Source organism: Azolla caroliniana, unplaced genomic scaffold (genome assembly GCF_043228905.1).
Source record: "Azolla caroliniana isolate FFs.n. ecotype wild unplaced genomic scaffold, voAzoCaro1.0.p SCAF_20, whole genome shotgun sequence".
Taxonomy (NCBI): Eukaryota; Viridiplantae; Streptophyta; class Polypodiopsida; order Salviniales; family Salviniaceae; genus Azolla; species Azolla caroliniana.
Window position 1 is genome coordinate 12,076,111 of NW_028230455.1, and position 15,537 is coordinate 12,091,647.

General features: G+C 39.3%; 1 protein-coding gene across 1 annotated transcript; it reads left to right on the forward strand.

Moving 5' to 3' along the window:
* Nucleotides 1–12,622: 12,622 nt before the first annotated feature.
* On the forward strand, nt 12,623–14,860 carry LOC147851046 (protein WHAT'S THIS FACTOR 1, chloroplastic-like). Its single transcript, XM_087335494.1, has 2 exons — nt 12,623–14,239; nt 14,612–14,860. The coding sequence occupies exon 1, from the start codon at nt 12,661–12,663 to the stop codon at nt 14,233–14,235; it is 1,575 nt and encodes a 524-aa protein (XP_087191620.1). The 5' UTR covers nt 12,623–12,660; the 3' UTR covers nt 14,236–14,239; nt 14,612–14,860.
* The last annotated feature ends 677 nt before the right edge of the window (nt 14,861–15,537 follow it).

The window sequence follows — 15,537 nt, forward strand, 5'->3', positions numbered from 1 at the left end:
GTTGGTGTTTACGAAACACAACATTAGGCTCACTAGTTAATGCCTCATATTGACCTCTTAGAGTATGTAGAAGCATCAACCATATATCCTTGACTAACTCAACCGCATTCTATTTGACTTTTTGAATTAAACATTTACATCTTGCCTTCCACAATACCTAAATTACTAAAGAAGATATCGTAGACCAAACCTTGTCCTCTACTAAACAACCGATTGTTGTAGCATAAGAGACATCCAATACTTGCCTTCCATCACAGAGAAGAAGAAAATCAACACACTCCTTTTCATAATTCAGTTTTTCTTCAGCAAGCCTTCCCCATCTCACAAAACACCATGTATATATTTGTTTACCATAAACATAATACAACATTCTCAACATTCTTTTCCAAACTGCTCTAGCAAAAGGACATATTCATAAGACATGGTGCACCGATTAAATGTGAAAACCACAACTATCACATTTTAAATCACGGCGATGCCCCAACATCTATGACTTCACAGGAATCCCATATTGTACCAACAACCATCTAAACTGTCATATAACTTTTTTAGGAATTTGCATGGCTCACAACCATTTCCAATAAGCACCAAATAAGTTGGGGATTCATCTTTTTTTCGACAATCCTCTCCCAAATATAGTGGTAATGCTACAATCCATTACCACTATCTTTGGGAGAGGATTGTAGCAAAAAACACAAATCCCCAACTTATTTGGATTGATAACCAAATATGTTCAATAGACCCTAGTTATATTCAACATTTCATCTACACCCATTTGATTCACGAAGCTTGAGGCAAATGCAAGAAAAGCAAGTTAACTGAGTCTATGGTTGTACAAAACGATTAAGCTTCAATAGACACCTAGAGAAGTCAAACCCAACCAAACTTTATGTGTGAATACGCTTATTAGAAAAAATGTACGATGAACATTTATTTGTTTTAAATATTATATACGATAGTTTCGAGGAATATTATGTGTGCATTATATTAATAAAATATTCAAATGTCAACTTATATACCAAAAATCTCTCCTTCCCTCCCTCCCTCCCTCTCTCATCATGATTGATCTCATTTGAGCACATTGAGAACACAATATATAAAATTGTCCTCACCAGGTAAATGAAGTTTGATGTTTTCACCTATTAATCTTCCTTATTAATCTATCTATATTTGCGTGGAATCATCTCTCCTTGTGTTGTAACACCGTTTTGGACAAAACTTATCCAAGTTCTTTACATACTTGAGTTCACATGACAATGGGTCAAATGAATCTCTTTCTCTCAAAATATCGATAAATCATGTTAACTTGACATGGTCCTCGGACAACAATAAACCTCTCTCTCTAGCATATTATTCAGATAAGCCATGCTTGACTTCCCAACCTTATTGAGAATGCACATCCCTTTCACAAAGTTAGCTCTAGCATATCATATCTAGAGAGATTAAACCAATCCCTACACACACTTACACATTTGTGTAAGTCAATATTTTGTCGATCCTATAGCAACACATGAGTCCTCAAATGGTTGATATATATATGTATATACATAATGCACACAATATATCGGAAGGTTGGGGTCAAATAGAGTTTGTCAGTTTGTCCAATAATTTATATGGACCACACGTCTCCACCTCTCTTTTCTAAAGTAGTAGCATATACTTAAAAGGTCAATTGAAACATATATGTATATATATATATGTATATATATGTATATATATATAGTAGAGTCTAGATCCCAAGCTCGGTCAAGCGTAGAGCTAAATCTGGGTCAATGAAGCATACCATTCTCATTATCCTCCTCATCGACATGGGTTCAAATCTTTCTATCCCGCTCTTCCATTTATACATAAACACATCCATACATGCTCATATGTTTAATGATAGATGCCCACTTGTGAATAGTTTCTGCATGATTAGTTACAGATGTGCTCATATTTTAATGATAGATGCCCACTTGTAAACATAGTCCATATACTTAGATCTGGATATGCTCTTTCTTTAGTGTCATGATTATTACCCCTTTCTTGACCCATCAGAGGAGAGTTTTCTTATAATGTAAAATGCCTTCTTTCTGATTAAGGTCCTATATACTTCCCCTTCCGGATCATCGATAATATACCGCCATCACCGGGAGGTTGTCTCACCTCTATCACTACTAATTTTAGGGACTAAGGTTTAGATTTAGAGACTTAGCATGGATGATGGAAAGCTTGTGGTGATGGTTCTAGTAAGTGCCATGGTACTAGGGACCGCGCTCTTCCTATTGGTCATTGCGCCTCGGGTATCTCATACCGAAACTTGGTTTTGCATCCCGATCATGGTCCAAATGACCACCTCCTACACCTTCCCTCCTCTCATCCTCACCACCATTGTCATTCTCATTGCCCTTGGCAGCATGTAATGAACCCCAAGTGTGTATGTATATATCAATCCATCCTACCCATTGGATCCTCATCACATTACTTTCCATCTAACATAAGGTGTGGCATTTGAATCATAATGTTGTTGGATTGCAAAATACCACCCATCTCACAAAGCCTATATATATATATGTATGTATGTATGTATGTATGTATGTATGTATGTATGTATATATATATATATATATGCTCAATGTTATCCACCGACATGTCTCACATTCTTTGATCTTGTCGCATCCCGAGCTTCTACCCCAGAAATATCCCGATCTTCGTCCTGTGACCCCGACCCTATAAACATCTTCCTTGGTGCCGACATTAGTCCCTAGATTCATGTTCTAATGTTTGATCTTACCACCACGTCTATAGCTAGCTATATGTAGCCAATGTCTTCCCTCAACTTTTTCTTATATATCCCATGTCTTCTCTCAACATCTTATAAGCATTCCTTTGGTGTATAACATTCCATGTCTTGGATTACGTCTTAAGGAATCCTTTGGATTAATATTGTGAAAAACATCAAGAAAAAATCATGAACATTGTCGCCTTATGATTTTGTAACATCCTCTACATACATAAAGCTCCATTTCAATGATAAGTGGATTGTGTTCAACCAATAATTGATAAAAGAAAGACATTGTTTATTCCTAAGGGCATGTCGTGTTTTAAATGGTTCTTGTGTTGCCTTGTGAATTCAATAACAATGCGGCATATCATGAAGATGTATCCTTTTGCCCACAATAACTCATCACTTGAGGCTTAGAATCACACCGTTAGTTTTTTGCCTGAGAAAGACTTGCAATTAAGCTTAGAATGAAACCATTTGTTCTTAAATTAACTTCATAATACCTCCTTGGGTTCCACATACACTTGACCATGTTTCTTTTGTCACACGTCAAGTCGTTCTTGCTTTGTTTTGGTTACTTTAGACTGAATTTGGTTCTAATGGGTCCACACACACCATTTGGGGGTATGGTTAGTAACTTTACATGCTTGCATGTCATGATATGAATGACTGAGGACAAGATTGAAGGGGAGGCCTTACGCATTTTACTTGTGTTTACTGTTGACGAACAAAATTCTCCCCATGTCTAGCACTAATAATATAACTTCTAAGAAATTCAAGTCTTCAATATGTGACACATGTGCATCAGTAAAGTAAAAGTAATCTCGTGGCAATGCCTTTTCAATGACCCCCAAAAAATTCTTTGTGATAGCCATTTCCAAAAGTAATCTCGTGGCAATGACTTTTCAATGACTCAAAACACAATTTCTTTGTTATAGCCATTTCCCATGTATCAGTTCCCTAACTGATGCCACCTATTGTCATTAAATAGACTTATATTATTATTATTGCATGATGATATTGTGAAATGTACATAAGATACATGCACACCACAATATCTATATAAAACTTAATGTACTGTAGACATGTAGCACAAAACCACACCAATAAGAGAGGAACTTTGTGACGGTAAGAATAGACAAACACATTTTCTTTTTTCGTGACAATCACGGTAAGAGATTATTATTATTATTATTATGGAAAGAGAATCGTTGGCTTCCATTATGTCATGCCCCTGACGATGAACCGAAGGCAAGGAAATGAAGGGAGTTACCCACCACGAGAGGAAATTGTGGAGCAAAGACGATAACACGATATTTTAGATGTCAAGAAGACAATCTGAGATTCATTGCAATGATGAGACATGCGAGGGGCATCACTTCCCGAGAATATGTTACATTATGTTACTTTCAAAAATCCTTTATGATTTCTTCGTTCCCAACACCTTGTTTTTCAAATTGAATTTTTTGAAAATTACGAGGATTATTTGCCTCGACAATCCATGATGATTATGGGGGTTTCCAAAACACAAATGGGATGGTTTGGCATCGGGCGGTCCGGAGAAGTCACAAGTTTAGAGGACCCCCTTGGGTCATGGGCGCTCTATTTCAAGCTCAGAGAAGGAAACAACAGAACCCCGAAAACGGGATGATACGGTTACAGGAGAGCAAATCACAAATTTGTGCGTGTGCAATTCATTCGCTTTGCATGTTCTCTGGAGACGAAGATGATCGAGAATCCGAGATAGAATAGATCAGAGCAGACCGCAGGACAAAGACATGTCCTATTGGTTTCTCATAAGGAGCAAGACAAGACAAATCCTATTGGTCAAAAACCCAAGACAAAATAGAGTAGACCAGACCAGAGAGCAGGACAAAGACAGATCCTATTGGTTTCCCATCATGAGCAACTTAGGACAAATCCTATTGGTTGAGATTCTGAGATAGAATAGAGCATAGCAATGAGCAGGACAAAGACAGATCTATTGGTTTCCCATCAGGAACAACTTAGGACAAATCCTATTGGTCGAGATTCTGAGATAGAATAGAAAGAAAGAAAGATATATTAACGTCTTCTAAGGCCAAAATTGGCCCATGAGACAAATGGTTTACAACAAAAAATGGGATATTTACCCATTAATCGAAAGTAAAAAATAAAAATAAAAATAGAGTTTTAAGCTAACCAGTTCTAGTAAAATAAAATAACAAACATGTTCTACAGTGAAAATGATGTTATATTAGGCCTAATTTCATTTCCATCCAAGTCTCTCGAAGAGAAGCGGGAGGTCAAAGGGTTTCGATGTGGATGTGGCACGTGGCCCCAATGTAAAAGGTACCCCAACCATAGCTTCTAGTCGATGTAGCTCATGTTCCCTGATCTTCTTAATCCTTTCTACTCCGTGTCGACTTGTTTTGAAGCCCAACATCCGAGGGCGTTTGGTTGTTCTTTGCGTTTCGACTTCCTCAAGAGAGAGGCCGAGTGGTGTAATTGTATCCACATTCATCGTCTCCCCTTGTTCCTGAAAAATTACACTAGTTACAACCTAGTCTCTTTACATCCGGGGTATCTAATAGTTTGGAGAGGGTGGGAGAGGGTCCTAATATGTCTTGGTATTCCACTTGTATCTCGGCATAAGTTGGGCACTTGCATGTGAAGTGATACTCATCCTCTATCTCTATGTGGCACAACCTACATAGCCTTTCCTCCCTAGGGACTCCATTAGCCCGACCATTCTCAATCTCAAGTTGGTGAGATGATATCCTAAGTTGTCCAATGGCCCCCCTTAGTGCATTTGATAAGAATGTATCTAGATATCTTGGTCGTGTAATAAAACCTAACTGAGAGAAGTGCAAGAAGTGTTCCTTATAGTACAACATTTTAGATGGGAGTGGCTCTCGTGGGGTGGTCCATTTATATCGAGTGTAAATTTTCCATATTTCTTGGTGTATCACTTTATTACGGTCTTCATGAGATATTAGAGTTTGGTCAGTCCCATGGTTGTACTTAAGGGGGGGTAGGTTATTAATGTCTATGCCGTTTGCAAGTAACCAACTCACCACAGTGCTATACCAAGAGGTAGTGTCTCCAGATGCATGTAGGGATCGAGATGCCTCAAAGGCTCGACGAGATATCCTATCGTGTGGTTGGCTATGTATTTGATGAATAAAAACTACCACTTGAAACAATGCTTCTATGAACATCGGGGGCAGACTGAACTCTGCTCTAATAATGTCATGTGATACTGTCGATTTGCTTCGGAGTTGACGTGATAACATCGTCACCAAAGGTCTCTCGAATTGCGTCCACATGAAAGATGGTAGACTGGAGCCCATACTATTGATGCATACATGATGGAAGGGGTAACTAATGAGTCGAAGAGCCATCCCTTAGTCCGTGGCTCTTGAAAGTATGTATGGTGGCATTGTCTCTCTAAGAGTGAGAGGGATGCATACCCTCTCGTTAGCCTATCTTTGGTTGCCTGGTTCATCAAGAATTTACCTGAGCGAGCACTAAAAGTGACTCCCAAGTATACATATGATCCAACTACCTCAACTAGTTTATGAGAGAGGATTAGGTGACATTTACTCCTAACTCGGGACGATGTATGAAAGATAAGGACTTTAGTTTTCGCTAGATTCACTACCAATCCTCGTTGTGTACAAAAATCATCTAGGGCATTCAGATGATTTTGTAGGTTGTGTTCCGACTCTGAGAGCAAGACAATGTCGTCTGCGTAGAGTAAGAGACTAACTTGTGTATCCCCAATAGCTACTCCCTTGCCTCCCTTACGAGCAATAAAATAAGTGATCTCATCAATGTAGATCCCAAAAAGTGTCGGTGATAGGGAGCAACCCAGTTTTACACCAATGGTGCTAGTGAAACAATCGGATAGACCACCTGAGCATCTTACGCTATCGAGAAGATTTTCGGCAACGGTGTGAAAATCACGTGGAGCAAGGAAAATTGAGAAGGTGCAATATGCACATGTATGGAAGGGGTGATGGTTAATGTGCACGTGTGATGTGTGTTTAGGTGATCATTACACACACACATATATATATAATAAGCCTAGTGCATACAATGAGGTGCAAGTAAAGGTTTTGAACCTTACACCTCCAAGATAGGAGGCAATAAACATACCATTAGACTACTTTGTTTCATTTGAAAGTTAATTTTGTTCATTGTATATTTCACACAAAACTATTTGTACATAAGATCTTAGATAAGGTACATGGTCATCATGCATCACATGTGATGCATGAGCGCCAAATGGCAATCATGCATCGCATGCATCTCATGCATTGTATGCATGTACTACACCCTCACATGCACATATGCATGGGGGCATCTATATAAGAAGGAGAGAAAGGGAAAGAAAAGGGGGACAATGTATGCAATCAATAATAATTAATAAGTTCTAGTTATCTCTTTGGCAAGGTGTCTTCTATCTCAATTTCGAAGTCAAAGGTTCAAACCGGGAATAGGAATTCTTGCCTGTATATATCTATCAATTTATCTTTAATACTTCTCGCTTACGCTAGTCCTTCCGCCATTTCGTTGCTTGCGCTAGTCCTTCCGCGGTTCCGTTATCTTGAACGATCCCATCATCAATCCTCCATAACCACTAGCGGATAGAGGCCCGGTGCTTGTCCGCGCTTGTGACGCGCACATCACGACGTTTGGCACGTGTGTCACGCGCCACACGACATCTATTTGTTGAACCCGACGTGAACAACACAAGGTGGTAATGGGGGCATCACGAATGATGGTTGGATGCTTATGACTTAGAAGAGTCTATAAGAAGAGAAGGTGGGCTGAGACTGATAATCATTCCATTTATAAGGAAGGCCATTGAAATGATGTTGCATGATGATAAGGATAGAGCGATGGATTATCTCAAGTTGGCAAGGCAAGCCGAAAGATTATATCAAGAAGTTCCGGATTGGTATGAAGCAGTTATGACGTCCAGATTCGGACCTCAACCTTTTCATGGGCTTCTCAACAATGATGAAGATGAAGATGATCGAGATATTCATGATTACTGTCATGAAGAGACATTCAACGAAGAACATGGGATTGACAAGAGACATGGATATGTTCATAGTGATCGTGAAGAGGCATTCAATGAAGAAGAAGGTTTCGAAGAGAGAGATCGAGATTGACATGCCTATGGTCGTTACGAGGATCATTGCAAACTCGACAAAGGAGAAACATGTGACAAAGGAGAGATTATGATTGTCATCATGAAGATCATTGCAAACACAAGAGAAGAGAGATATGCACTGAAGAAGGATGTGATCACGAAGAGACATGGAACGAAGAACATACATTCGAGGGGAAAGACCAAGATACTCAAGGATGCAGTCGTGAAGAGACATGTGATGAAGAACATGGGCTCAAGGGGAAAGACCAAGATACTCGGGGATGCAATCGTGAAGAGACATCAGACAAAGAACGTTGTCATGATATGGCAAGACTCGAACCCATGACCTTAGGTTATATGGGTCGAGCTCTTGACCATTAGATCATCTATTGTAATACGTAAGATATTATTTTCATTTACATTTTATTATAGGAAATTAGTGTATATTCCAGATTTCTCTGGACATTCTAGAAGCTTCAGGATTACTCCTGAAAACATTATAAAAGAGGGCACTAGGCATTATGTTGAACCAAATTGGTTCAACGCCAGTCTTAAGCCTTTTAGCCACCATTGTATATTCTCTTCATATAATACATATCTTTCGTATCATCACTCACTCTCTCTCTCTCTCTCTCTTTCTCTCCATCTCGCTCACTTCTTCCTTCTCTTGAAGAAGTTCTACACCTCTCATAGTACTAATCCTTCGTTTAGTACTAATTCCTTCTCTGTCTCAGTACTGTTCCTGACAAACGTTGTCGTGAAGATTTTCGTCCACAAGCGGAAACCCGAGCAACGAGAGCCAAAGAGCGATGTGCAACGTTGCACACGTACATAATGTATTTGTAATAGTAATAAGGGTAAAGTGTATGGTGCTAGAAATGCCCCATAGGATCCCTAAGGTATAAAGGTGATGTGGTCTTGTGCGCACATCCACGCGCGCGAGAGAGAGAGAGAGAGAGGTACTATGCGGTACATAGGTACCTAGTTGTTTGTGTGGAGGTGGGAGTTAAGGGGCCATCAATCTCACCCTCCCCAAATCAAGGCAAATATCCCCTTTGAATGAAAGGGGATATTTTAGTCTCACTTTTGTAAACGGTGTTCCCTCCTTGTGCTATAAAAGGAGAGGGAACGCACCATTGTGGGGGTTGCCTATTTTTGAGTGTGCGAGGTATACCACATAGGTCGAGCGTTAGGGTTAGGGTAAGGGTTTCTTTATCTTTATCTTCCTCTTCGTCGATTAGGGTTTCGAGTAGTCGTTTGGTGCGGCCTATGCAGCCACCATTTTGTAATCGTTCATTTCGTTTTAATATATCTTGTTGATCATCTTGTCTCCATCTTCCTCTTGTTCGATCTAATCTCTTGTTCATTCTTCTTCTTCTTGAGCAAAGCTTCCATTCCATGTCCGATTCCTTCTCCTCTACTCCTTAGTCCAAGACCCCTGTGGTCCCGCCCTTCTCCACGCACGCGCGTAGCAACGCAACAACGTGGGCTTGAAGAGAAAGATCAAGATCTACACGATTATGACAAAGACAAAGATCATTACAAACTCACAAAGAGTGCTCGAGATCTACAAAGTTATGATCGTGACAAAGATTACTATAAACACAAGAGGAGAAATCAATGTCGAGCTCTTCATGGTTGTGCTAATGAAAAAGCACTCGATGGAAGCCATGATGGTGAGAAAGGTTGGGATTGAAACTCTCATGGTTTAAATTTTGATGACAAGTATGATAGGTTTAATAAGTGCCACAAACAAGAGAAGGAGTTAGAAAAAGACGAAAACTTCACATTTAAATGTGATGACGGTGATGATAGAAATGAAACACACGATTTAGGGCTTGATGATAGTAAGGGAGAATGCATTATTGATGGTGAGAGTGAGTGCCATGAGAAGAATGAGGGTTATGATGATAGAAAGCTAGTGTGCACTTTTTGTGGATATGGTTATGATAGGGGTAATGATGAGGGTGAGAGTGACGAAGAGAAATCATGTGTTTTAGGTTGCCTTGGTTTTTCTTCGTGATAGATTTTATAAGAGTTTCGCTAGATCAAATGGTGACATTCATGAGGATATCCGTTATGAAAATAGAATAGGTACTTGTGATTATGAGGATGTTCTGCAAAAATATGTCCATGTGGATGTGGGGTTACATAATGATCACACGGGTATAAGCAAGGAAAATCTAGGAAATGTTATCTGGGATGTGTATAATGATGATGTTGATGTTGTGAGCATGTGTGGGAAGGATGGGATTAAGGTTGATAATATTGAGGATAATCTAGAAAATGTTATGATGGTTTGGGATATGTATAACGATAATGTTGGTGTTGTGAGTGTGTTTGGGAAGGATAATTTTAGGGTAGATGATACTGAATATGATGCTTATCTTGTAAAAAAAGATTCGGTGATCAAAGATGTCGTTAACTCAAAGGATTATTATAATGATGATGTAAGTATAACAAACATTGAGGTTGGTATCGAAGAAGATGAGGTTGTGGTAAAATGGATGGTTATTACTTGTAAAGAAGAAAGGAAAGAAGTGATTATAAAGACAACACATAGGAAGGAAGGAAAAGATGCATCAAGATGGTGGGATGTTCAACTAAACAGAGGGGGTTGTATTGCCAACATTTCTATCTCCCATCTCAAAGAAAAGGATTGGCTAATTAGAAGAAGCACCCGGTTTTTAGATTCGTTTTGAGAAGACACATCGTCAACACCCCAAGAAGATCGAAGAAGAAGGTTGGGTATTGGTCTGCAACAATAGCTTTGACAACCAACATAAGACGACAAGAAAGTTTGCAAGAAGATGGTTCGGAGCATATGTGGAGTTAGACGGATCAAGGCTGGCCATACCGATTGCGGGAAAAAGACTAAAGATTTTCAAGAAAAGACAAGGTGAGGGTCCCGAATTTGATGATCTCAACAATGAAGATAGTAAGGCGAAACCCACAAACGTGAGCGAGGTCAATGAGGACGTGGAGGAATCTCACACCGTAACCGAAATCTCACATTCTCTTCTTGGCATGTACCAGAGGACGTGCGGTTTGGTGGGGGTGGATGTCATGAAGATTTTCGGCAACGGTATGAAAATCACGTGGAACGAGGAAAATTGAGAAGGTGCAATATGCACATGTATGGAAGGGGTGATGGTTAATGTGCACGTGTGATGTGTGTTTAGGTGATCATTACACATATATATATATAATAAGCCTAACGCATACAATGAGGTGCAAGTAAAGGTTTTGAACCTTACACCTCCAAGATAGGAGGCAATAGACATACCATTAGACTACGTTGTTTCATTTGAAAGTTAATTTTGTTCAGTTTATATTTCATACAAAACTATTTGTACATGAGAGCTTAGATAAGGTACATGGTCATCATGGATCACATGTGATGCATGAGCGCCAAATGGCAATCATGCATCGCATGCATTGCATGCATCTCATGCATTGTATGCATGTACTACACCCTCACATGCACATATGCATGTGGGCATCTATATAAGAAGGAGAGAAAGGGAAAGAAAAGGGGGACAATGTATGCAATCAATAATAATTAATAAGTTCTAGTTATCTCGTTGGTAAGGTGTCTTCTATCTCAATTTTGAAGTCAAAGGTTCAAACCGGGAATAGGAATTCTTGCCTGTATCTATCTATCAATTTATCTTTAATACTTCTCGCTTGCGCTAGTCCTTCCGCGGTTCCGTTATCTTGAACGATCCCATCATCAATCCTCCATAACCACTAGCGGATAGAGGCCCGGTGCTTGTCCGCACTTGTGACGCGCACATCACGACGTTTGGCACGTATGTCACGCGCCACATGACAACGCACCCAGAGACTTGCTCATATAGGGCATAAATGGCCTAGATCATGTCATTTGGTATCTCAAGATCTTAAGTTTATCAAACAACTTCTCCCTAAGAACTGTGTCAAAGACTTTGCGGAAGTCCACAAAGCAACAATATAGTTTCTTCTTACGAGCCTTCATCTGGTCAATTAAGCACATAAGTGTGAAGATATGATCAATGGTGGAGAAGGCTCCTCTAAAGCCAGCCTGCTCAAGTGCTCGAAGACTTAATGTTTCCATATAATCGCTGAGCTCCGCTTCCTTTACCACACCATATAGTTTAGCGAGCGTATGACCTATCATAATGGTCCTATATGTATTTGGGTCCAATGGGTCCCCTCCTTTATGTATAGGGGCCACTGTGTTCATGGTCCAATATGTATAGAGCATAGTAAAGAGCAAGACAGAGACATGTTCTATTGGTTTCCCGTCATGAACAACTTAGGACAAATTCTATTGGTTGAGATTCTGAGATAGAATAGAGCAGAGCAGAGAGAAGTACAAGGCATATCCTATTGGTTTCTCACCAGGAGGAAGTCAGGACAAATCCTAGTGGTCGAGATTCAGAGATAGAATAGAGCAGAGCAGAGAGCAACACAAGACGAATCCTATTGGTTTTCTCACCAGGAGGAAGTTAAGAAAAATCCTATCGGTCGAGAATCCGAGATGGAATAGATCAGAGTGGAGAGTAGGACAAAGACACAGATTGTATTGGTTTCTCATTAGGACAAATCCTATGGGTTTCTTTCTAGTCTAGAGGAGGTGAGAGGGCTATGGATGTAATTTAGAGAAACATTGAGCTCAGTTTTGTGAAGGAAATTCTTCTTCTGTTTGATACTACATCTTTTGCTTCGATGCAGAAGAAGAAGAAGAAGAAGAAGATTGCTGGCTGTGGCCATGGCTATGGCTACGCCTATGACGCTGAAGCTTCCTTCTTCTGGTTACGGAAATGTAACCATTTTCTCTTCTTCTTCTTCTTCTGCTTCTTCTTCTTCTTCAGTGAAACACATTTGCCTGCGAAGGAAACAAAGCAGCGCACTTCATCTCTCATTCAGTTGGAATCAAACTGACCGGTTTCTTTTTCTTCTTCTCCCCCATCATCTTCATTGCCAGCAGAAGAAACAGATGAAAGAATGGGACTCCGTTGAAGAAGGAGGAGATGCTCGATATCCACAGAAGATGACGAAGGTATTCTTCATTAGAGCTATACTACGACGCAAGAAAGAAGCTTCTTTCGACGAATTCATACAAAATCAGAAGAAAGTGAATCTTGTTTGCAAAATCAAAGACATTCTTGTTAAAGAACCAGGTAAGGTAATGCCACTCAGACATCTTTACTCTCATAGGAGAAAACTAGGGTTTACTGATAGGCACAAACTTAGCTCCCTTGTCATGAAATATCCAAGGGTTTTCCAAGTGTTTGAAGAAGGATCTCAACAGATTTATTTTGGTCTCTCTGAAGAAGCAGAAAGACTGTTTCTTGAAGAAAGTCGGCTCAAAGAAGAACAAGAAGGTATTCTTGTTGAGAAGATAAGGAAACTGTTGATGATGTCTGTAGATAAGACCTTGCTTTTATACAAGATTTCTCATTTAAGGAAAGATCTAGGTCTTCCTGATGATTTCAAGACAAATTTAGTGTTGAAATATCCTCAATTCTTCAATGTGATTGAAACTGAAGAAGGGACTGCACTAGAATTGGCATCATGGGATCCCGCTCTTGCTATTTCAACCTATGAGAAGAGTCAGAAAAACCAAAGGAACTCGAAAAATAAGGAAGAAAATCGATATAATCGTAGAATCCAAACATTATCTTCAAATCTACCTATGGTTAAGCTTCCAAAAGGTTATCTTTTGAAGAGGAAGGAGAAAGAGGTTCTCAAAAGGTTTCAAGACATGTCTTATATGTCTCCATATATGGATATAACAAATTTAGAGGCATGTTCACGTCGTGCCGAGAAGCATGCTTGTGCTGTTTTACATGAGATTCTGTCTCTGACACTGGAGAAGAAGATAGTGATAGATTATCTCACACACTTTAAGAGAGATTATAAGTTTTCGATCAAGCTTCATACCATGCTTTTGAGGCATCCTGACCAATTCTATGTGTCTTCGAAAGGAGGCCGAGATTCAGTTTTCCTTAGAGAAGCATATAATGGTTCAGAGCTTATTGAGAAAGATCCTTTATTGGTTGTGAAAGAGAAATTGGGAAAGTTGATGGAAAGAGAGACTGGAAATTATGAGGTAGTGAGTAATGACGATTTTTATGATGAAGTTGATGAAAATGTCAATGATGATGACGACAATAACAGCGATGATGATAACATTAGTGTGGTATTAGATTGTAGTGATGATGAAGATGAGGTGAAAAAATCTCAATGGAAATCACAAGAAGTTAGACCACTCTTGCAGAGATTATCAAGCATTCAGAAAGATCAAGCCATGGCTACAGTTTGTCCACAAGAAAGATGGTAAAAATCTGCCATTGTAGTTGGACATTATGTAGTTTTATACGCACTAAAATTTCCACTTGAATCGCGGTTTTACTTTTCATCGGCATTATACTTGAGAGAGTATATGGTCTTGGATTCCTAGTGATTGTGCTATGTTCAGAGGTCTAATCTTCTTTAGTTTGAATGGTCATCTCTAGTCTTTTAGTTTCTAACACTGAACTAAGCGATCACTGCTTAGCAAGTTGGTTTTTTTTATATTGCATCAAATGGAGGGCTGAATGCCACATCATATAGGGGGTAGCAAATGTATAACATTAGACCTTATTGATATGACTTACTATGGTTCATGGATGACATGACTCTTCTTATTATGGTTCCTATCATCAACAGGGCAAAACCAGTGAGATCTTCGGTGAGAGGAAAGCCCCAGAAAGAAGCCCATACTGTCTGGATACCCTCCTAAGGTGGAACCAGCACTCTGTGAATGCCTAGTAGAATATGGGAAGGAGCCTATGCATTTCTCATGCCTGGGGTTGAATCAGTATAACTAAAAAGGCAAGCAATGTTTACCTGGGGTTTTATAAATCTAATCCACACTATCCTTTATGATACCAAGTGCTTACTGGACAATGCTGCATTTAGAATTCTTTCGATATTTTTTTCTCCTTTTTGTTTAATTAGTGAAATAAGATGCATTACCATGAAAGGATGTGGTTTCTCAAAGGCACTGGCACCAGATGTTGGGAGTTCATACTGTGAACTTAATCAACAAGTGGAAGTCTCTACAAAACTCCTCACTTGAATATTCAGCATTTTGGTGTGGGAATATATGCCACTGCTATAGATGCTAACAACATTGTACACTGAAGTTAAGTTATAAACATTCGTTGCAATGCAATACTTGCAAATCATCTATCTTGTAACTAAAAGGTAAATATTGTCTGAGCATCAATATCAAATATCTACTAACAAGTATGGATGATGTGAGGAAGAAAAGCGATGCCATAGGTTTTGTCCAGGCTATGCTGTGTACACCATGGGTTTAGTTGATTTCGAGGATAAATGGCTATGTGCAACAAAGATGCAGGGTGCAAACCATATTGTTACTGAAGATAAGATCTCTTACAATGTGCAGAATAATGATGATTAAATGGTCGAGTGTGTAAATAAGCAATGTATGAGGAGCATTATTTGATTAGCATTCATATTTGATGCTAAGGTGCTTGATGGGCATAGAGGATCATGGCTTGATTAGTGGCCATATTAGTTGACAAGGTTGTGTGAGCTAAGGCAAATTTTCTATAGCCTGACTAGTAGTGAAAGC

Coding starts and splice junctions, on each gene's coding strand:
- LOC147851046 (XM_087335494.1), top strand. CDS start 12,661: ATGGCTATGGCTACGCCTATGACGCTGAAGCTTCCTTCTTCTGGTTAC.